This window comes from Caretta caretta, chromosome 28, assembly GCF_965140235.1.
Source record: "Caretta caretta isolate rCarCar2 chromosome 28, rCarCar1.hap1, whole genome shotgun sequence".
Lineage (NCBI taxonomy): Eukaryota > Metazoa > Chordata > Testudines > Cheloniidae > Caretta > Caretta caretta.
In genome coordinates this window covers 2,904,537-2,926,511 of record NC_134233.1, presented here as the reverse complement: position 1 = coordinate 2,926,511, position 21,975 = coordinate 2,904,537, and the positions used below count along the sequence as shown (strand labels likewise).

At 68.7% G+C, this 21,975-nt stretch overlaps 2 protein-coding genes across 8 annotated transcripts; one reads left to right on the top strand and one right to left on the bottom strand.

Moving 5' to 3' along the window:
* Positions 1-253: 253 nt before the first annotated feature.
* CNTROB (centrobin, centriole duplication and spindle assembly protein) lies at positions 254-15,006 on the bottom strand. Of its 7 annotated transcripts, none has more exons than XM_075124075.1 (21): positions 14,921-15,006; positions 13,790-13,877; positions 12,852-13,202; positions 12,679-12,769; positions 11,762-11,846; positions 11,344-11,509; positions 9,880-9,996; positions 9,637-9,753; positions 9,453-9,551; positions 8,770-8,985; positions 5,833-5,979; positions 4,997-5,130; positions 4,760-4,885; positions 4,430-4,607; positions 3,776-4,112; positions 3,170-3,327; positions 2,930-3,029; positions 2,460-2,624; positions 1,458-1,593; positions 903-990; positions 254-629 (listed from the first exon to the last, which is right to left on the bottom strand). In XM_075124075.1, the coding sequence occupies exons 3-21, from the start codon at positions 13,122-13,124 to the stop codon at positions 501-503; spliced, it is 2,862 nt and encodes a 953-aa protein (XP_074980176.1). In that variant the 5' UTR covers positions 13,125-13,202; positions 13,790-13,877; positions 14,921-15,006; the 3' UTR covers positions 254-500. The 7 variants fall into 7 exon arrangements, with proteins under 7 accessions (XP_074980176.1, XP_074980175.1, XP_074980178.1 ...); XM_075124074.1 differs by having other exon boundaries at positions 12,852-13,189; XM_075124077.1 differs by having other exon boundaries at positions 11,762-11,843; positions 12,852-13,189.
* On the top strand, positions 14,959-18,671 carry TRAPPC1 (trafficking protein particle complex subunit 1). The gene is made up of 5 exons (XM_048833959.2): positions 14,959-15,043; positions 16,456-16,554; positions 16,770-16,840; positions 17,165-17,303; positions 17,790-18,671. Exons 2-5 carry the CDS (start codon positions 16,456-16,458, stop codon positions 17,916-17,918), a joined length of 438 nt encoding a protein of 145 aa, XP_048689916.2. The 5' UTR covers positions 14,959-15,043; the 3' UTR covers positions 17,919-18,671.
* Positions 18,672-21,975: the final 3,304 nt, after the last annotated feature.

Here is a 21,975-nt window from a genome sequence, read left to right as displayed (position 1 = left end):
AGGATGCCAGGGTAGATGGGCCCATGGTCTGAGCCAGGCGGCAGGGAGGAGGCAGGATGCCAGGGTAGATGGGCCCGCGGTCTGAGCCGGGTGGCAGGGAGGAGGCCTGGGTTCGATGGGCCTGTGGTCTGAGCCAGGCGGCAGGGAGGAGGCGAAATGCTGGGGTAGTTGGGCCCATGCTCCTGCCCCGCCCAGAGGGCGGCGCAGCAGCGAAGGGTTGGCGGGCAGGGCCCCTCAGTCACGGCACCGGATGTGCTGCAAAACCAACTCTTCTTTATTTAGAAAAATAACCAACTGCGCCCTAACAGGGGGGCAATAACTTAGAGCAACGCAACACAGTGCGGATGGGGGGCAGCCCCGCCCCGCTGCCCCATGTGCCAGCCTGGTACCAACATAACCTGTGAACTGGGGGTGAGAATGGGGAGACCCCTGGGCCCAGGGGGTGCTTTACCCAGGGGTGCAGGGTGTGAAGGCATCAGGACACCCACGGGGACCCTGCTTCATCTCCACACACCACCCCCCCTGCCAGCGCGGGGGCCAAGCTGGGCCGCCTTCCGCCCGCCCTTGCCGGGACCGTGCGTCTTCTCGGGGCCGGGCCGGCCGCTGGACGGGCGCCGGTGGGGACCCACCTGCGGGAGAGGGGGGGAGAGTGAGCGGCCGGGAACGGGGCCTCGGCAGCAGAGCCCCAGGGGGTGGGGGAAGGGCGCGACTCCTCGGGGTGCCCAGCGCCCGTCCCCGTCAGCACCCTGCCCCATAGGAATCTCCACGGCACCCAGAGCCCATCACCCACAGAGCCCAGTCTCACAGCCCCGACACTGTGCCCAGCACCCACAGAGCCCCCCATGGCATCCAACAGTGACAGCACCCTGCCCCCTAACCCCCCCACCTCCCCCGGCACTCACCTCCCTCCTGCCGGCCTCAGGCAGCCTGGGGTCAAGGTTCCTGCGGGCAGCCAGGTTCACATGGCCCCCGTCGCCCTTCACGTCGGGCCTTGGGAGCAACAGACAGGAATGGAACTCTGGGCCAGGAGAACCCAGGAGTCCTGGCTCCCAGCCCCCGCCCCTGCTCTAACCACTAGACCCCACACCTCTCCGAAAGCCAGGAATCGAACCCAGGAGTCCTGGCTCCCAGCCCCCGCCCCTGCTCTAACCACTAGACCCCACACCTCTCCGAGAGCCAGGAATCGAACCCAGGAGTCCTGGCTCCCAGCCCTCCCCCAGCCAAGCCCTAAACCCAGCTGACAGGGGAGTAGATGGGGGGATCCTCCCACGCCTGGACCCATATCCCAAGGTTCGTATCCTTGTGTCAATGGGCGGGTGAACGACTACACCTCCCAGTGCACGCTGGGAGTTGTAGTTCCCTCTGGCCGCCCTTGGGGGCGTATGTCCCACCCCCATGGGTCCCTCGGAGCAGGGTGGAGCCCGGAAGCCCTGGGGCGGGCACGGCGCCAGCCTTACCCGCTGCTGTCGCCGGAGCGTAGGTACGCGAACAGCTCCTCGGAGGAGGGGGCCACGCGGCCCTTGGCCTGGTACAGCCGCAGCAGGCGGGAGACCTCGGCCACCTGCCGGGGAGACAGGACGCCCCCCTCGCCCCCTGCCGAGAGAGACGGGGTGAGCCAGGGCTGGGTGCTCTCCCCTGGCAGGCAGGGCTGGCCTCAGGGCGGGGCTAGAGGGCGCTGTGGGGCAGGGAGCGGGGCGGGGGTCTAGAGCAAGGGGCGCTCTCCCCAGGCAGGCAGAGCTGACTCCAGGGAGGCGCTAGGGGACGCTGTGGGGCAGGGGGATCAGCAGGGGGCGCTCTCCCCGATAGGCAGGGCTGGCCTCAGGGCAGGGCTAGGGGGCCCTGTGGGGCAGGGGGATCAGCAGGGGGCACTCTCCCCAGGCAGGCAGGGCTGGCCCCAGGGCAGGGCTAGGGGGCACTGTGGGGCAGGGGGATCAGCAGGGGGCACTCTCCCCGGGCAGGCAGGGCTGGCCCCAGGGCAGGGCTAGGGGGCACTGTGGGGCAGGGGGATCAGCAGGGGGCGCTCTCCCCGGGCAGGCAGGGCTGGCCCCAGGGCAGGGCTAGGGGGCACTGTGGGGCAGGGGGATCAGCAGGGGGCGCTCTCCCCGGGCAGGCAGGGCTGGCCCCAGGGCAGGGCTAGGGGGCACTGTGGGGCAGGGGGATCAGCAGGGGGCGCTCTCCCCAGGCAGGCAGGGCTGGCTCCAGGGCAGCGCCAGGGGGCGCTGTAGGGCAGGGGGCTCAGCAGGGGGCGCTCTCCCTGGGCAGGCAGGACTGGCCCCAGGGCAGTGCTAGAGGGTGCTGTGGGGCAGGGAGCGGGGTGGGGGCTCAGCAGGGGGCGCTCTCCCCTGATAGGCAGGGCTGGCACCAGGGTGGCCCCAGGGGACGCGGTGGGGCAGACTGCCTTGGGGAGGGAGGACTCCCCAGCCGGGCACCATGGGGGAGGATCGGGGCAGGGGGCTCACCAGCTGGGCGCTGCGGGGGGCTCGGCGGCTCCAGGTTCCGCTGCCCGTAGCTGGCTTTGGCGAGCGGCACCTTGGTCTTCTGCACGGCGGCGGTGGGGGGGGCGCGCTGGGGGCCGTGGGGCCGGAGTGTCTCCCACAGAGAGGGATGGTCCTCCCGGGCCAAGCCTGCAGGCAGAGGAGATGGGGGCGGGGGGGTCACATGGGGGCTGAGCCATGCCTCTGCGTGGGGCAGGCCCTGGGCTGCTGGGACAGGGGGCAGGACCCGGGCCGGCCCTGGGCTGCTGGACCCTCGTGGGACGGGACCCAAGCCGCTGGAGGGGCGGGACCTGCATGGGGCAGGAACTGGGTGGGGCAGGCCTGGGGCTGCTGGGGGGCAGGCTCCCACGTGGGGCAGGCTGAGCCAGGATCTCCACTCCCCCGCAGCCCTAGAGGAGCAGCATGTCCCACCCCCTTCCCTCCCTCACCCTTACCTGGCTGGCCTTGGGGCTGGGCCTGGCCTGTGGGGCGGGGGGGGCTCTTACCCCCCGGCCTCTCCTGACTGTGGGGGTCACTCGGCATCTGCTCCAGCAGCTGAGAGAAAGATGGGGGTGAGGGAAGAAGTGAGCAGCTGGGTACTCCCACCTGACCCACACACCCAGCCAGCCCCCAGCCCCACCCCCCGGCTCTGCCCACCCCTCCCTGGCCAGAACCCCCCATGGCCAGCCTCCTACCAGTGCCATATAGTACTGCAGCTCCGGGTGCAGCTGGCCGGGGGGCACCTGCCCCCCGCTCTCCAGGCTGCTGTTCGGGGGGGTCTCGCCATCGCTGGGCCCCCCCTCGTCCTCAAGGTAGGGGTGCTCCGCCAGGTGAGGGGGGTGCAAGCTTAGCCCTGGGCGGGAAGAAGGGGTCACAGCAGCACAACCCAGTGGCCACCCAACCTCAGATGCCAGTCCCAAGGCCCCAGGGCGGCGCTAGGGGGTGCTGTGGGGCAGGGGGCTCAGCAGGGGGCGCTCTCCCCTGGCAGGCAGGGCTGGCCTCAGGGCGGTGCTAGGGGGCAGGGAGCGGAGCAGGGGGCGCTCTCCCCTGGCAGGCAGGGCTGGCCCCACGGTGGCACTAGGGGGCGCTGTGGCGCAGGGTGGGAGGACCCCTCTCATGCTGGGCAGGGGATCCCTGTACCAACAGCCCAGCGCTCCACCCCAGAGCCAGCTGCATCTCAGCCAGCGGCCGGGCGAGGGAGGCCAAGGGGAGCCGCTCCCAGCCCCCCCGGCCCGGCTGGGGCGCTGGTGGTGCTTCCCAGGAGCTGGCGGCGGGCTGGGGGGCGCCCTCCGGCTCCGTACCTGGCCCTGCGGAGTCGTCGAGCTGCGGCTCCAGTGGCTGGAAGCCCGGCTGGCTCCGGAGGCTCTGGTTCAGGAGCTGTGCCAGCTCGGCGGAGACGCACCCGCTGGGCGCCAGGGGCAGGAAGCGCTCGGGGCCCTGCGCCGCCGGCAGGGAGCTGCGCTGGGAGACGGGCTGCAGGGGCACCGCTTGGGCGAAGGCCCAGCCCCCCGCTTCGCCGTCCCCGGCACCGCCGCAAGGGTCCCCCTGCCAGCTCTCCAGCTTCCCGGGCAGGGCGGGACTGGGGGGCTGGCCCAGGCGCTCCGGCTCCGACAGGGAGGCGGCATCGGAGACAGGAGGCTGTTGGGGGGGCAAAGAGATGGGGGGGGTTAGAGACCAGCCAGAGGGCCACAGGCTAAGGGTTGGGGATCAGAGCAGGACTCCTGGGTTCTCTCCCTGGCTCTGGGAGGGGAGTGGGGGCTGAAGAGTTTGAGCAGGGCAGGCTGAAAGTCAGGACTCCTGGGTTCTCTCCCTGAATCTGGGAGTGGGGTGGGGGCTAGTGGTTAGAGCAGGGGGGGCAGGGAGCCAGGACTCCTGGGTTCTCTCCCTGGCTCTGGGAGGGGAGTGGGGTCTATTGGTTAGAGCAGAGGAGGACTCCTGGGTCCCCCGGCACTCACCTGGCGGGGGCCCTTGGCGGGGGACTGCGAGGAGGGATCTCCGGTCAGCACGCGCAGGGCCTCGTTCCAGTGCGACTGCATCATGGCCTGGAGCCGGGCCACCATGTCAGCTCGCTGGGCTTCCAGCCGCCACTTCCCGGCCTGCAGCTCCCGCGCCGCCTCCTCTTGCCGGGCCAGCCTGCAGAGAATGGGGCCGTCGGGGCTCTACTGCGGGGCACCCCATGGGCCCAGCCTGGCCTGGGTAAGCAGCCGCCCCGCCCCAGAGGTGGCCGCATCTCGGCACCGGGCGAGGGGTCCCTGGGTCACCAGCCCCCCGTGCCCACCCGGTACCTCAGCTCGTAGTCCTCGACCAGGCGCCGCTGACGCTCCTCGCGCTCGGCCAGCTCGGCCCGGAACTGTGCCAGCTGACTGCCCAGCTCCCGCTCGTGGTGCCCGCTGAGCTCCAGGAGCTGCTTCCTGCGGGGGGGGAGGAGGAGCCGGGCTTAGCAGCGGGCACGGCCCCCCCCCACCCACAGGGGAGCTGGGACCAAGGGGGGGCGGCCGTGGGGCAAGGAATTGGGCGGGTACCTGTGCTGCTCCCGCATGGCGCCAGTCTGGCGCAGGCTGTCTTCATGCACCCGCGCCAGCCGCTCCGTCACCTGCTGCTCCAGGGCCACCTTCAGCTCCGCCTCCAGCTTCGCCTTCTGGGCCTCGCACCGCGCCTGGGGGCACAGGGGGGCTGGCAGCCAGGGAGCCCCCCGAGCCAGCCAGTCCCCCCCTGGGGCCAGAGGGGAGCCAGCGCCCCCTAGAGGGGACAGGCCCCGTGCCCATTCCCCACCCCCCCGAGCCAACCAGTGCCCGCCTTGGGGCCGGAGGGGAGCCGGCGCCCCCTAGAGGGGACAGGCCCCTGCCCCATTCCCCACCCCCCCGAGCCAACCAGTGCCCGCCTTGGGGCCGGGTGGGAGCCGGCGCCCCCTAGAGGGGACAGGCCCCGTGCCCATTCCCCGCCCCCCTGAGCCAGCCAGTGCCCGCCTTGGGGCCGGAGGGGAGCCGGCGCCCCCTAGAGGGGACAGGCCCCTGCCCCATTCCCCACCCCCCTGAGCCAGCCAGTGCCCGCCCTGGGGCCGGAGGGGAGCGGGCGCCCCCTAGAGGGGAGAGGCCCCTGCCCCATTCCCCACCCCCCCGAGCCAGCCAGTGCCCGCCTTGGGGCCGGAGGGGAGCCGGCGCCCCCTAGAGGGGACAGGCCCCTGCCCCATTCCCCGCCCCCCCGAGCCAGCCAGTCCCCGCCCTGGGGCCGGAGGGGAGCCGGCGCCCCCTAGAGGGGACAGGCCCCTGCCCCATTCCCCACCCCCCTGAGCCAGCCAGTGCCCGCCCTGGGGCCAGAGGGGAGCGGGCGCCCCCTAGAGGGGACAGACCCCCAGTACCTTCACCAGGCTGATCTCCATCTGCAGCCCGTCCCGCTCGCTCCGCACCACCTCCAGCTCGCTCTCCAGGCGCTGGGAGTCGGCCTGCGCTGAGGCCAGGACCTGCTGGGCGTCTGCAGCGCGCTGGGCCTCCCGCTGCACGGCCGCCTGGCAACAGGACACCCCCATAACCACTGCCCCGCGCTGCCCGCTCCAGCAGGGGGAAAACCCAGGAGTCCTGGCTCCCAGCCCCCCTGTAACCACTGCCCTGCGCTGCCCGCTCCAGCAGGGGGAAAACCCAGGAATCCTGGCTCCCAGCCCCCCTGTAACCACTGCCCCGGGCGGCCCGCCTCCAGCAGGCAGCGAACCCAGGAGTCCTGGTTCCCAGCCCCCCGTAACCACTGCCCCGGGCGGCCCGCCTCCAGCAGGCAGCGAACCCAGGAGTCCTGGCTCCCAGCCCCCCTGTAACCACTGCCCTGCGCTGCCCGGCTCCAGCAGGGAAAACCCAGGAGTCCTGGCTCCCAGCCCCCCTCCGTAACCACTGCCCTGCGCTGCCCGGCTCCAGCAGGGGGAAAACCCAGGAATCCTGGCTCCCAGCCCCCCATAACCACTGCCCCGTGCGGCCCGGCTCCAGCAGGGAGCGAACCCAGGAGTCCTGGCCCCCAGTTCCCCTGTAACCACTGCCCCGTGCGGCCCGGCTCCAGCAGGGAGCGAACCCAGGAGTCCTCACCCGCAGTTCCCCCCGTAACCACTGCCCTGCGCGGCCCGGCTGCAGCAGGGAGAGAACCCAGGAGTCCTGGCTCCCAGCCCCCCCTGTCATAAATATCAAGGGAAGGCTAAACCCCTTAAAAATCCCTCCTGGCCAGAGGAAAAACCCTTTCACCTGTAAAGGGTTGAGAAGCTCAGGTAACCTGGCTGGCACCTGACCCAAATGACCCATGAGGGGACAAGATACTTTCAAAGCTGGAGGGGGGAGAAACAAAGGGTCTGGGTCAGTCTGTGGGATGCTTTTGCCGGGGACAGACCAGGAATGGAGTCTGAGAACTTAGGAAATAATCTAGCTAGAGACGCATTCAATTGTTTCTTTAAATGGTTGAGAAAGTAAGTTGTGCCGGAGGGAATGGAGATTCCTGTTTTTGTAACGTAAGGTTTTGCCTCGAGGGATTCTCTCTGTTCTGAATCGGATTACCCTGTAAGGTATTTACCACCCGGATTTTACAGAGGTGATTCTTTTACTTTTTCTTCAATGAAAAGTCTTCGTTTAAGGACCTGATTGCTTTTTCATTGTTCTTAAGATCCAAGGGTTTGGGTCTGTGGTCGCCTATGCCAATGTGTGAGGATTTTTATCAGGCCTTCCCCAGGAAAGGGGGGGTAGGGTTTGGGGAGGATTTGGGGGGAAAGACGTCTCCAAGCGGCCTCTTTCCTGGTTATATATTTGTCAGAGGCTTGGTGGTGGCAGAGATAAGGTCCAAGGGCAAGAGGTAAAATAGTTTGTACCTTGGGGAAGTTTTAACCTAAGCTGGTAAAAATAAGCGTAGGGGGGTTTTCATGCCTGTTCCCACATCTGTACCCTAGAGTTCAGAGTGGGGAAGGAATCTTGACACCCCCGTAACCACTGCCCCATGCTGTCCAGCTCCAGCAGGGAGAGAACCCAAGAGTCCTGGCTCCCAGCCCCCCCGACTAACCCACCAGCCCCCACTCCCCTCCCAGAGCCAGGGAGAGAACCCAGGAGTCCTGGCTCCCAAACCCTGCTCTAACCAATAGACCCCACTCCCCTCCTAGCGCCAGGGGAGAGAATCCAGGAGTCCCAGTGTGACGAAGTGGGACTGTTCTTAATGTTTCCTCCGAATATTGTGGGGTGCCTCAGTTTCCCCTATGCAGTTCTTAAGTATCTAGGGGGTGGGGTAAGGGTGTATGATCATTGCAGAGCCCTACAGGGCAGGTGTGCGCAGGGGTCTGGACACAGACAATGGCCGACACCCTGTTTCCTGGCAACTGATGGCCTGGGCCCATCCCCCCTGCAAGGTGAGAGCTGAAGGGTTGGAGAACAAAGGAATCAGGTGACCACCTGGCCCGGGAAAGGAACAAAGCCCAGAGGAGGAGGGGCTGGGGGGAGTTTCAGTTTGGGGCTGGCTGGGACATGGAGTGAAGGGCAGACGTGGTTGTCTGACTCACTGCCCCCCAAAATGGACCCAGCCGAGAGGTCCCATTCTCTGCACCTGCAAGCTCTGTTTTAGACCATGTTCCTGTCGTCTAATAAACCTTCTGTTTTACTGGCTGGCTGAGAGTCACGTCTGACTGCGAAGTTGGGGTGCAGGACCCTCTGGCTTCCCCAGGACCCCGCCTGGGCGGACTCGCTGGGGGAAGCGCACGGAGGGGCAGAGGATGCTGAATGCTCCGAGGTCAGACCCAAGAAGGTGGAAGCTGTGTGAGCTGTGTGTCCTGCAGACAGGCTGCTCACAGAAAGGCGACTTCCCCAGAGTCCTGCCTGGCTTCGTAGGGAGCAGTTCCAGAGCATCGCCCAGGGACTCCGTGACACCCAGATCCCAGCGCCCCTTGCTCTAACCCCCCAGCCCCCACTCCCCCAGAGGGGGCTGAGGGAGTGGTGGGGTGGAGGAAGAGCTGGACTCCAGATGTGTGGGGGAGACAGGTGGGGTTTGTGGCACAGAAGGCAGTGGGGGCAGGACGGAGGAGCCAGAGGGCACGGGTGGGGGGTCACGGCAACGGAACCGGGCATCTAGAAGACGGGGTCACCCAGGGCAGGGGGCACAGAGGGAGGGCCTGGTGAGGGGCATCAGGGGAGTTCCCTGGGCAGCAGGGGGGCAGAGGAGAAGGGGCGCCGGGCGAGGACAGAGGGCGCCGGGGGCGGGAGGGCAGAGCGGCAGGGCACCCAGCAGGCAGGGGCAGAGCGGAGGGGGGCAGAGGGCACGGCTCCCAGTTCCCGGGGGGGGGTCTCACCTTCTCTCGCTCCAGCTGCCCGGCGCTCTCGTCCCGCAGGGCCTGGCACCGCTGCTCCAGCTGGCGCTCCCGCTGCGCCCAGCCCGCCTGCTGCTCCTCCAGCGTGGCCCGCAGCGCCTCCAGCTGGTGCTGCCCCTGCTCCCGCTCCGCCTGCAGCCCCCGCCCCCGCTGGTGCTCCGCCTCCAGGCTCCGCAGCAGCCCCGCCTTCTCCTCCTCCTGCGGGGTGGGGGGGACGCAAGGGTGAGAGGGGCCACCTGGCCCAGCATGCTCCGGCGCCCGGCTCTAGGGGGAGCAGGGCACGCCGGGAGCTGCGGTCCCCGGGGGCTCCGGCGCCCGGCTCTAGGGGGAGCAGGGCACGCCGGGAGCTGCGGTCCCCGGGGGCTCCGGCGCCCGGCTCTAGGGGGAGCAGGGCACGCCGGGAGCTGCGGTCCCCGGGGGCTCCGGCGCCCGGCTCTAGGGGGAGCAGGGCACGCCGGGAGCTGCGGTCCCCGGGGGCTCCGGCGCCCGGCTCTAGGGGGAGCAGGGCACGCCGGGAGCTGCGGTCCCCGGGGGCTCCGGCGCCCGGCTCTAGGGGGAGCAGGGCACGCCGGGAGCTGCGGTCACCATGGGCTCCGGCACCAGCTCCAGGGGCCCCTTTCCGCGCCCCCGGCCGCGGGTCTCCAGCTCGGGCAGGTGACCCTTACCAGCGCTGCTGCCTCCTCGCGTTGCTGGCTCGCCGCCTGCTGCTCCCGGCTCAGGTCCTCCAGCGCCTGCTCCAGCCGCGCCTCCAGCTGCGACACCCTCTGCGGGGGAGACGCACCGGGGCTCAGGGTGGCGCCGGGCGGGCAGCTCGGCCCCCACCGCTCCCCAGCGCCGCCCGCCACTCACCTCCCGCTGCTCGCTCAGCGCCCGCTGCGCCGCCTCCTTCTCCCCCTGCAGCCCCCGCAGCAGCTCCGTCCGCTCCGCCTCCTGCCGGTTCCAGCCCTCCACCACCTTGGCCAGCGTCTGCCAGGGAGAGGGCAAAGGAGTGCGCCATTGGGGGCAGCCCTGCCGGTGCCCCTCACTCCCGACCCGCTGCCCCCCGCCAGCCCGGCCAGTGCCCCTCACTCCCGACCCTCAGCCCCTGCTCACCTTGTCCAGCTGCTCGATCATACTGTCCTTCTTCATGTCAGCGGAGATGGCTGCGGCCAGCTGCTGCTGCAGGTCCAGGGCTCGGCTCTGCAGGCCCTGCACGTGCCGCTCACAGTGCTGCAAGGAAAGTAGGGGTCAGTATCGGGGGGGGGGGATCACCCCCCAGCTCCCTGCGGGCCATGCCACAGGTTCAGCCAGAGCTGTCGGCTCAGCCGAGACCCACCGCACCAAACCCACCAGTGCCCGGGGAATCCCCCAAGCCACTAGCAGTATGGGGCATGTGACACGCGCCCAAAATGCAGCCGAGCATTCCCCAGAGACAGCACTTCAGGGTAGCGAGGGCCATAAAGCACCCCTCTCTCCCCGCCCCCATGGTGGGGAAGGGTGAGAGCCAGGACTCCTGAGATCTAATCACAGCTTTTAAAATTAACGAGGAGATCTTTAAATCCATCCCGTCTGGATTCATAGAGTAGCAAAGAAACACATGGAAAAGCCACGGACCCCTGGAGGATCTGAGAGAGAACCCAGGAGTCCTGGTTCCCAGCCTGCCACTGCCCCAGCCCCACTCTAACCACTAGCCCCCACTCCCCTCCTAGAGCCGGGAGAGAACCCAGGAGTCCTGGCTCCCAGCCCCCCCACTCTAACCACTAGCCCCCACTCCCCTCCTAGAGCCGGGAGAGAGAACCCAGGAGCCGGGGAGAGAACCCAGGAGTCCTGGCTCCCAGACAAACCACTCTGACCCACCAGACCCCAGTCTTCTCCCAGAGCCATGGAGAGAACCCAGGAGTCCTGGCTCCAAGCCACTCTCTCACCCCGCCCTGCTCTAACCACTAGCCCCCACACTCCCCTCCCAGAGCTGGGGGGAGAACCCAGGAGTCCTGATCCTGAGCCCCCCACGGGCAGAGCAATGGGCCCGTCCAGCTGGGGGTCCCTCTCACCCTAGCCCCACCCCAGATCAGACCAATGTGCCCTTCTAGCCCAGCATCCCACCCCATCTCCTTAGCCAGCCCCACGCACACAAACACAAACACACACAAACGTACACACACACAAACACACACAGCAGGTACACAGCCTGGGTAGACCCAGCACGCGTAAACACACACAGCACCCCGGATACACCCCTCACAGGTACACCCGCCCAACCAGCCCCGGTACGGGTAAACACCCACCACCACCCCGGGTACACACCCACAACCCCTCCGGCACGCGTTTACACACCCATACACACGCTCTGGGTACGTCCCTCCCCAGGTGTACACCCCTTCACAGGTCAGCACACACCAGGTCAGCACACACAGGGCACACCCTCCCCCAGGTACACATCAACACACACCCTCCACTCCATGTGTGCACACCGCTGGTACACACACAGACTGGGTACACCGCTCCCCGGAAATACATTCACCGTGGGAGCTGGGCACAAAGGATCCTGGGAGACCAGCCCGGCCCCCGGCCCCTCACCTTCCTGCGGGCCCGTTCCTTGGCCAGCGCCTCCTTCAGCAGCAGGGGCTCCGTGGCGGGCACGGGCTCCCGGGGTGTGCCAAGGCGCAGGCTGGCGTAGCGGGGAAACAGCTCCTCCAGGCCACACGCCGAGCCGGGCGGGGACAGCTCCTGCAGGGGCCTGGCGCTGAAACAGGGCAAAGGGGTTGGGGGGCTCCCAGAGATGCCGGCACAGCTCGGCACCCACCGCCCCCTCCTCAGCTCCCTACAGGGCGGCTGCTTATACAGGACCCCTCGCCCGGAGCAGAGATGCGGCCACCTCTGGGGCGGGGCGACTGGTGACCCAGGGACCCCTCGCCCAGCGCCGAGATGCGGCCACCTTTGGGGCGGGGCAGCTCAATCACAGCCTGACTTTAACCTGCCCCGGCACGGCACTCACGCGAGGAGAGCGGTGGTGCTGTCACTCTCAAAGGAGTCGTCATCATCCTTCCGCTCCACCATCCCCAGGCCAAGGGTGCCCCCTGCTGGAGAAAGGGGCCCTCTGCTCAGTGACACCCTCTCTGCAGGATGGGCTCTGGGAGGGGGGTGGGGGCTGGTGGGTTAGAGCAGGGGGGCTGGGAGCCAGGACTCCTGGGTTCTCTCCCTGGCTCTGGGAGGGGAGTGGGGTCTAGTGGTTAGAGCAGGGGGAAGCTGGGAGCCAGGACTCCTGGGTTCTCTCCCTGGCTCTGGGAGGGGAGTGGGGCCTGGTGGTTAGAGCAGGGGGGCTGGGAGCCAGGACTCCTGGGTTCTCTCCCTGGCTCTGGGAGGGGAGTGGGGGCTGGTGGCCTAGCCAAGGGCCCAGGCAGGGCAGCACTGTTCCCTGTCACACACAGGGAGCAGGCCCAGCGGCCCCCTGCAGGCCCTGCCGCACTTTGCAAGCGGAGAGAAAAAGAGTGGGGGGGCTGGAGAGGGCACAAGGGATTCTTGGGGAGAACCCCCCAAGCTGTGGAGCGGAAGGGGAATGAAAGGGAACCTGTGATGGCCCAAGGTAACCTAGTGAGTCTTGTAACCATAAGCCACCCCCAACCTACTGCACGTGCAGGGACCCCTCGCCCGGCGCTGAGATGCGGCCACCTCTGGGGCGGGGCGGCTGGTGACACGGGGACCCCTCGCCCGGCACCGAGATGCAGCCACCTCTGGGGCAGGACGGCTGGTGACACGGGGACCCCTCGCCCGGCGCCGAGATGCAGCCACCTCTGGGGCGGGGCGGCTGGTGACACGGGGACCCCTCGCTGAGATGCGGCCACCTCTGGGGCGGGGCGGCTGTTCTGACTCCAGCCCTGACTGCCAGGGGAGAGTGCCCCCCACCCCACTCACCAGGGGGCAGCTCGCGGGAATCCTGCAGCATGGTCCGCAGGCGCGACCTCACGGTCTCCATCTCGGCCACATGCCGCGACTCCCCGCCCTGCTGGAGGAGTCAGACACCGCCGTCAACGCCGCCCGGCCCCATGGCCGGCCCCGCCACCCCGCCCCACATCCCTCCTCCTCACCTTCCTGCGGGCGCTAGCCTCCACCCCGGCTGAGAGCGTGCGGCTCAGCTCCTCGGCCAGGGCCTCCAGGTCGGGCGGCTGCAGCTGGGAGCAGGCGTCCAGCTCGGCCTGACGGCTGCGGTGCAGGGAGGCGTAGAGCTGGGCCGTCACCTCAGAGCCGAAGGGCTGGGCTGGAGTGGCCGGGGCCGAGAGGGGCAGCGGCTCCATGTCGCTGAGCAGGTCCTCGCTGCGCAGGGAGGCATCCAGCCCAGGGCAGGGGCCCTTCTCCGCCATGGGGCGGCCACGCCCTCGCTGGGGAAGAGCACGGCCAAAAGGACTGGGAACTGCCGGCTTGTCGCCTGGGGAATCCCCCTTGGTTGTGAGCAGTAGAGGGGCTCTGACACACACACACACACACTATAGCCACACACACACATATTCACTGCGAGGAATCCCCCCAGCTGAGAGCGGTAGAGAAGCTTTGACACACACAGACAGCCATAGACCCATACACGGACAGGAATCCCCCCAGCTCAGAGCAGTAGAGGGGCTCTGACACACACACACACACAGAGCCAGGATAGAAGCCAGGAGTCCTGGCTTCTAACCCCCCCACATTCTAATGACTAGCCCCCCCATTCCCCTGCCAGAGCCGGGGAGAGAACCCAGGAGTCCTGGCTCCCAGCCCCCTCTTCTCTAACCGCTAGCCCCCACCCCCACCCAGAGCTGGGGAGAGAACCCAGGAGTCCTGACCATATTGGACCCCCCAATGTTTTATCACCCTGGGCAGCTGGAGGTCACCCCCACACCCCAGGCTCCCTTGGCCCTGTGGCTCAGGCCCAGCCAGGGGGCAGGAGCTGGAGTAGAGACTGCTCCAGCCCCCCCCGGGGGGTGTCAAGCAGTGGGGCAATTCCCAGGGAAGGGGGGACCCTGCTATGGGGCAGCCCAGCGGCTCTCACCTGCCCGAGGTGGGGGGAAGGTGCTGGGCCCCTCACGCCAGGGCAGCTGCCGCCGGGGGGCGCTCCAGGCTCTGGCTCCGCACGGACCCTGTAGGGAGGTGGGGGAACAGAGCAGTCGGGGGGGGCCCCCCAGCACCACCAGGGTCTCCCCCATCCCCCCAGGTTTCCCTTATCCCCTCCTCCCAAAGGGGTCACCCCCAGCCCAGCCCAGCCCCCCCTCCACCCCCACAGGGGTCACCCCCCAAACCAGCCCCCCCTCCACCCCCACAGGGATCACCCCCCAACCCACAGGGGTCACCCCCCAGCCCAGCCCCCCCTCCACCCCCACAGGGATCACCCCCCAACCCCACAGGGGTCACCCCCCAGCCCAGCCCCCCCTCCACCCCCACAGGGGTCACCCCCCAACCCACAGGGGTCACCCCCCAGCCCAGCCCCCCCTCCACCCCCACAGGGGTCACCCCCCAACCCAGCCCCCCCTCCACCCCCACAGGGGTCACCCCCCAACCCACAGGGGTCACCCCCCAGCCAACAGGGGTCACCCCCCAACCCCGCAGGGATCACCCCCCAACCCCACAGGGGTCACCCCCCAGCCCAGCCCCCCCTCCACCCCCACAGGGGTCACCCCCCAACCCAAAGGGGTCACCCCCAGCCCAGCCCCCCCTCCACCCCCACAGGGGTCACCCCCCAGCCCAGCCCCCCCTCCACCCCCACAGGGGTCACCCCCCAACCCACAGGGGTCACCCGCCAGCCCAGCCCCACAGGACTCCCCACAGGGGTCACCCCCCAACCCACAGGGGTCACCCCCCAGCCCAGCCCCCCCTCCACCCCCACAGGGATCACCCCCCAGCCCCACAGGGATCACCCCCCAACCCAGCCCCACAGGACTCCCCACAGGGCTTCTATTTCTCCCCCTTGGGGAAAAACCCTCCCCAGATCCCCCCTCCCCCCACAGGGCTGCCCAACCTCACCCCCCTCAACTGCTCCGCCAGCCCCGCCCCCAGCGCGCCAGCCCCGCCCCCTGCCTCGCGGCGCGCCAGCCCCGCCCCGCCACATCCCCCGCCCCAGCCCCCCCAACCGACGCCCCGCCACCATCCCCGCGCGCCCCTCCCTTGCCCCCCGCCCACCGGGCACCTGGGCGCGAGGCGGCCGCCGCCATCTTGGTGCGGGGCAAGGGGCCGGCAGGCGGGGCGGGGCGGAAGCGGAAGAAGCCTCCGGCGGGGGCGGGGCCAGCAGCGGCGGAGCGGCCGGGCCGAGGTGCGGGACTGGGGGGTCTGAGAGGGCGGGGCCGGTTCGGGGGAAAAAGCCGCGGGGGCGGGCGGGCGGGGCTGGACTGGAAGGTGCGGGGCTGGGGCTGGGGCTGGGGCTGGGGGTGGTTTGGGGGCTGGGGCAGGGGGCGGGCTGAGCTGGAGGTGGTTAGGGGGCAGGGCTGGGTTAGGGGGCGGGGCTGGAGGTGGTTAGGGGGCAGGGCTGGCGCAGGAGGCGGGGCTGGGGGGCGGTTTGGGGGCTGGGGGTGGTTAGGGGGCGGGGCTGGGGCCGGTGGCGGTTTGGGGGTTGGGAGCGGGGCTGGGGGTGGTTTCTGGGCTGGGGGTGGTTAGGGGGCAGGGCTGGGTTAGGGGCGGGGCTGGGGATGGTTTGGGGACTGGGGGCGGGGCTGGAGGTGGTTTGGGGGGGTGGTTAGGGGGCGGGGCTGGGGCCGGTGGCGGTTTGGGGGTTGGGAGCGGGGCTGTGGGTGGTTTGGGGGCTGGGGCAGGGGGCGGGGCGGGGCTGGGCTGGGGGTGGTTAGGGGGCAGGGCTGGGTTAGGGGCAGGGCTGGGGATGGTTAGGGGACTGGGGACGGGGCTGGAGGTGGTTTGGGGGGGTGGTTAGGGGGCGGGGCTGGGGCCGGTGGCGGTTTGGGGGTTGGGAGCGGGGCTGTGGGTGGTTTGGGGGCTGGGGCAGGGGGCGGGCTGAGCTGGGTTATGGGGCGGGGCTGGGGCAGGGGGCGGGGCTGGGCTAGGGGTGGTTAGGGGGCAGGGCTGGGTTAGGGGGCGGGGCTGGAGGTGGTTTGGGGCGGTGCTGGGGCAGGAGACAGGGCTGGGGGTGGTTTGGGGGCAAGGTTGGGGCAGGGCTGGGGGATGGTTTGGGGGCCGGGCCGGGCTGGGGCAGGAGGCAGGGCTGGGGTGGTTTGAGGGCAAAGTTGGGGCTGGGGGCGGTTTGGGGGCTGTGCTGGGGGCAGTTTGGGGGCAGGGGCAGAACGCTGGGCTGGGCTGGGCTGGGGATGGTTTGGGGGCAAGGTTGGGGCGGGGCTGGGGCAGAGGGCAGTTTGGGGGCTGGGGCTGGGGCTGGTTCAGGGTGAAAAGGCCAGGGCTGGGGTGGGTTGTGGGGTGGGGCTGGGAGGGACGTGGGGCTCAATGTGGGGGGCTTGGGCAGGGCTGCAGGGAAGGGGTAGGGTGACCAGACAGCAAGTGTAAAACGTCGGGACGGGGGGGCAATAGGCGCCTGTATAAGACAAAGCCCCCAAAATCGGGACTGTCCCTGCAAAAATCGGGACATCTGGGCACCCTAGGTAGGGGAGAGGGAGAAAAGCAGAAGGAAATTAATGAGGCCAGTAACTAAGGTCTCTCCCCCCTGCCCCCTTGTTTGCCCTCCCCCCCGTGCCCTGCCCCCTTGCCCGTCCCTCCCCACAGATGACGGTGCACAACCTGTATCTCTTCGACCGCAACGGGGTCTGCCTGCACTACAGCGAGTGGCACCGCAAGAAACAGGCCGGCATCTCCAAGGAGGAGGTGAGACCCCCCCGCACCTCAGCCGGCCGGGCCCAGGCCCTTGCTTCCCGGGGGGCTGAGCCCATGGGGCGCCAGGAGAGACACGGGGGCCCTTAGTTAGCCATGGCGGCAGCCACCCCGGTGGGGCGAGGGCGCACGTCTTCCTACCCACCCCAGCCCCGCTGTGGCGTGGGGGGGAGTCTCACGCTGCCCTCTCTCTCTCACTGCCCCCCCAGGAGTTCAAACTCATGTACGGCATGCTCTTCTCCATGCGCTCCTTCGTGGGCAAGATGAGCCCCGTCGACATGTATCCTTCCGCCCCGGCTCCACTGGGGGGCAGGGGCTGTGCAGGGCCAGAGGGGGGTCCGTAGCCATGGGATGGGCTGGGAGGCCCAGCAGGGGACTGTGTAGGGGCTGGGGGGCGCTCTCAATCCATGGGATGGGCAGGGGCCCCTGCTGGGGGCTGTGTAGAGACTGGGGGGGCTCTGCCCATGTGATGGGCTGTGTGGAGTGGGGGAGGTTCCCAGTCCACATTATCAGCCTGTGGACCGAGCTGGGGGTGGGGAGTTTTGGGGGGTGTCTCTCTGGGGGGGGCCAGGCCCCATCACACTCCTTAGCCGCGCGGGCGCAGGAAGGACGGGTTCCTGGCCTTTCAGACCAGCAAGTACAAGCTGCATTACTACGAGACCCCCAGCGGGCTGAAGGTCGTCATGAACACGGACCTGGGCGTGGGCAACATCCGAGACGTGCTCCACCAGATCTACAGCAACGTGAGTCTGGGCCCGACCCCACGGCACCTAGGCCCTGCACAGGGAGTGGGGGGCTGGGAGCCAGGACTCCTGGGTTCTCTCCCCAGCTCCGGGAGGGGAGCGGGGGCTGATGGGTTAGAGGAGGGCGGACTCGGAGCCAGGACTCCTGGGTTCTCTCCCCAGTTCTAGGAGAGGAGTGGAGGCTGGTGGGTTAGAGCCAGAACCAGGACTCCTGGGTTCTCCCCCCAGCTCTGGGAGGGGAGTGGGGATTGCTGGGTTAGAGTGGGGGGGGGGGCGTTGGATCCAGGACTCCTAGGTTCTCTCCCCAGCTCTGGGAGGGGAGTGGAGGTTGGTGGGTTAGAGCAGGGGGGCTGGGAGCCAGGATTCCTGGGTTCTCTCCCCAGCTCTGGGAGAGGATTAGGGGCTGGTGGGTTAGAGCTGGAACCAGGACTCCTGGGTTCTCTTCCCGCCCCACATGCTCGCTCTCCCCCCCCCCCCCCCCCGCAGATCTACGTGGAGTTCGTGGTGAAGAACCCGCTGTGCAGCATGAGCGAACCCATCCAGAGCGAGCTCTTCCGCGCCAAGCTGGACGGCTTCATCCGTGGCCTGCCCTTCTTTTCGGCCCGGGCCGGCTGAGCCCCCCGCCCCCCTGCGGCTGGCCCCCGCCGCGCCTCTCTACCAGGCAAACCACCTCCCCGCAGCCTGCGCAACATCCAGCCCAAGACACGGGGGCTGCCCCCGGCTCAGCCCCACCCTCCCACCCCCTTCACAGATCAGATGGCCTGGCCCTCTGGGTGAGCCCGCATCCCACAATTCCCTGCAGGCTGGTGCACCCCTTCCCCACCCAGGGGACTAGCTGGGGGGGCTCGCTCGGTCTGGGAGGGGAGTGAGGTCTAGTGAATAGAGCAGGGATGTGTGGGCTGGGAGCCAGGACTCCTGGGTTCTGCCTCTGAGAGGGGATCTAGTGGGTTAGAGCAGGAGGTCAGGAGTGAGGCTTCCTGACTTGCATCCTCCTCTGCTCTAGACCCCAATCCCCATCCAGCCATAGGAATAGAACCCCAGAGTCCTTGCTACCAGCCCCCCTCCCCGCTTTAGCCCCCCTAGACCACACCCCAGCGGTGGGGACAGAGCCCAGGAGTCCTGGGTCCCAGCACCCCCCTACTTTAACCGCTAGCCCCTACTCCCCTCCCAGTGCTGGGGAGAGAACCCAGGAGTCCTGGCTCCCAGCCCTTTGCCAAGCGGGATGTGCGTCTCCTGTTCAGTGCGGCATTAGTGGGCGTGTTCGGACCTTCCCTGAGCTGGGCGGGCACCGGGGTTGTCCCGGTGGCACTGGGCCGATCCCAGTTCTATGGTGGAGGCTCCTTGGTGAATTAAAATGTTGCTCTCCCATTCCAGCAGCCTTCCCTTCCCTGCCGGCGCCTCTGGCCCTCCGGGGAGCTGGCCGGGGTCAAAGGGCGCAGCCACAGGCAGGCCGAACGCCCTGGGGCGCCGGCTCTTGTCCAGCAATTGGGGGCGGGGGGCACCCGCTGCTGCTGGACAGAGGGGGGGTGGCACAGCCAGCAAGTGTCTTGCCTTGGGCCCTTTCCCCTCTAGGGGGCGCCGGCTCGCATCCGGCCCCAGGGCAGGGACTGGCTGGCTCCGGGGGATGGGGGTCTGTCCCCTCTAGGGGGCGCCGGCTCGCATCCGGCCCCAGGGCAGGGACTGGCTGGCTCCGGGGGATGGGGGTCTGTCCCCTCTAGGGGGCGCCGGCTCGCATCCGGCCCCAGGGCAGGGACTGGCTGGCTCCGGGGGATGGGGGTCTGTCCCCTCTAGGGGGCGCCATGCTGGGGGCGCCATGCGGCACCCGGTGCTAAAAGGCAGCGCATGCTGCCCGGTCGGGGAAGTGTCTGCCGGAGATAATTCCTCTAATCCCCTGCCAGGGCGCTCAGGTACCAGCACCGGGGAAGGGCTGCAGCTGGTTCCCGCCTGTGCGGAACCCAGGAGTCCTGGACAGAGGAGGGGGCAGAATTGGAGGGGGGGGTGTCCCTGTACTCGGCATGTGACAGGCTGGGAGGGCGGCCATGGTTGTGCGTGGGGCCCCCTCACGGCTCCCCAGGGCTGCCGCTGCGGGCCGGAGCGGAGTGCTGAGTTGTCGGAGTTAGCCCACCGGCTGGCTGCAGGCTGCCTTGACGGGGGGGGCTCACAAGCCCTCCCTGAATGAGCCGTGGCCCAGACCCCAAGGTGACAGCCACACCTGCCCCGAAACAGGTGTAACCCTTCCCCCCCCTTCCATGGGGTAGCAATGCAAAACACAGAAGGAAATTGAGTCTGAGTGGGGGTCTAGGGGTTAGAGTAGGGGGGCTGGGAGCCAGGACTCCTGGGTCCCCTGCCTGGCTCTGTGGGCTGCATTGCTGGTCTCCAGAGGGCACCCAGTGGGAGCGGAGCTGTGCTGCCGTGGGGGGGGGGGTAATCCGGTGCCAGGTGGCACGTTGGGCATTCGTTTTTTGCACGATGCCGGTGCTTTAATTCCCTGACAGCCCCAAATACCGGGATCTGAGCAGCGCCGTCAGCAGCTGGGGCGGCTGCATTAACCCTTCGGAGACCGTGGTTCAGCCTGGCATGGCACCCGCTCCCGGAGCTGGACCCGGCCAGGCTGGCACTCCGTGGGCATGCAGCTGGCAAGCAAGGGATGAGTCCTGGGTACCCTGCTCCCCCATAAATGCCCTCACAGGCCCTGTGTGGGGATAGAAAGCAGGTGCCCTGTCACTGACTTCCCCGCGTGCTAGCCCCCACTTACCTCCCAGCGCCGGGGAGAGAACCCAGGCGTCCTGGCTCCCAGCCCCCCTGCTCTAACCACCCGACCCCACTCCCCTCCCAGAGCAGGGAAAGAACCCAGGAGTCCTGGCTCCCAGCTGGCCCCCTGCTTGTCAGGCTCCTGGAGAGTGATTCCTTCGGTGAACCCACCGCGTGGGGGATGCCTGGACACCGCAGGATGATCTCGCCCCCCAGCCCCACTGTGTAAGGGCCCTTCCCCGCCCCCCTGGCAGATGCCCCTGCCCCTCCCGCCCCCTTCCCCCAGCTCTGAGCCAACCCAGGCTGCTGGCCTCCTGTTCCCTTAAGCAGCTTAGCTAATCTGGTCACTCCAGGAAGCTGCAGTCATGGTGATACAGGGGGGCTGGGCTTGCAGAAGGGGGGGTCTCCTTCTTCCTAGGGTCCCTGGGATGGAGCCCCGCTCCCAGCACTGGGTCACACAGGTGAGGTTCACAATAGGCTTGTGATGCAGGTGACTCATCTTTGGGGGGAGGGGCTTGGGGGCTTGCCCCGTGCTGGCTGAAAGGGGCGGCCCCTTAGGGTGTCTACAACTGGGTGCCTCAGACAGTCCAAAAAAATCACCAGCCTCCTGTGGAAAATTAGGGACCCTTCGTGAAAAATCATTGGTCTCGTGAAAATCTTAGGCCTCTTGTGAGCTGCAGGGACTGCTTGTGAAAAATCGTTGTGAAAATCCCTGGGCTCTTGTGAGAATCACAGGTCTCTGGGGAGAATCAGGGACCACTCGTGAAAATCACAGGCCTCTTGTGAGAATGGGGGACTGCTTGTGAAAACCACGGGCCTCTTGGGAAAATCTCCAGGCTCTTGTGAGAACCAGTCCTTGTGAGAACACGGCTGGTGAGAATCCACTGCCTGGGGGAAGGGTGCTGTGGTCCCTGTCTGTCCATGCCCCCTACATTGGGGGCAGGGTGGGTGGGTTAGAGACATGCCCAGGCTGGGAGAGGGGCATTGGGCAGACAAGTTCACATGGCATGGTCCCTATAGCCCAGGGTGGGGTGGGGGCAGGAGATGGGGGCACGGGTTGGGGAGGGGAAATGCCTGTGGAGTAGGTAGGGAGAGGAGATCACTTTACGGGGGTCCCCCTGCTGTGGGGGTTCACCAAGGGAGTAGCTCTCCAGGGGGGTGTAGGGCGGGGGGTAAGTGCCCCGTGGGGAGGGGAGCTGCGGTTAATGAGCTGCAGACACGGGGTGGGGAAGGGGGCGCAAGGAGAGGGGACTGGAGACGGGTCACAGGCGGGATGGGGAGGGGGCAGAGGGGCACAGCATGGCAGCTGCCCGGCTAAGCCGGCTCCACGTGGCTCCCCGGGGAGGGGAGTAGAGGGGAGAGTGTCCCGGCGTCGGGAGCGCAGCGCACCCAGGGCGCACCGAGGAGAAGGCGCACAGGGGTCGGCGCAGGACGCACCGAGGCCAGGGAGCACAGGGGTCGGCGTAGGGCGCGCGGAGGAGAGGGAGCACGGAGACCGGGGCGCACCGAGGAGAAGGCGCACGGGGGTCGGCGCAGGGGCAGGGCGCACGGAGGAGAAGGCGCAGGGCGCAGCGAGACCAAGGCACAGGGAGACCGGGCGCACGGAGGAGAAGGCGCAGGACGCACCGAGACCAGGGCGCGCCGGGCCATGTTCGCCAGCTCCTCGCGGGGGGCCCCGGGCCCGGCGGGGCGCGGCGCGGCGGGGGCCAAGCTGAGCGTGGACGAGCTGTACGGGCTGCCGACCGCCAAGAAGGGCAAAGGCGGGCGGGGCGAGGGCGGGCGGCGGCGCAGCCAGGGCGGGAGCGCGGCGGGCCGGGACCCGGCTCTCACCCCGGGCCAGCTGCTGGAGGCGGCGCGGCGGCTGCTGGAGGGCAGGCGGCTGGAGAGCTACCTGCTGGAGGCCGGGCTGCCGGCCGAGGAG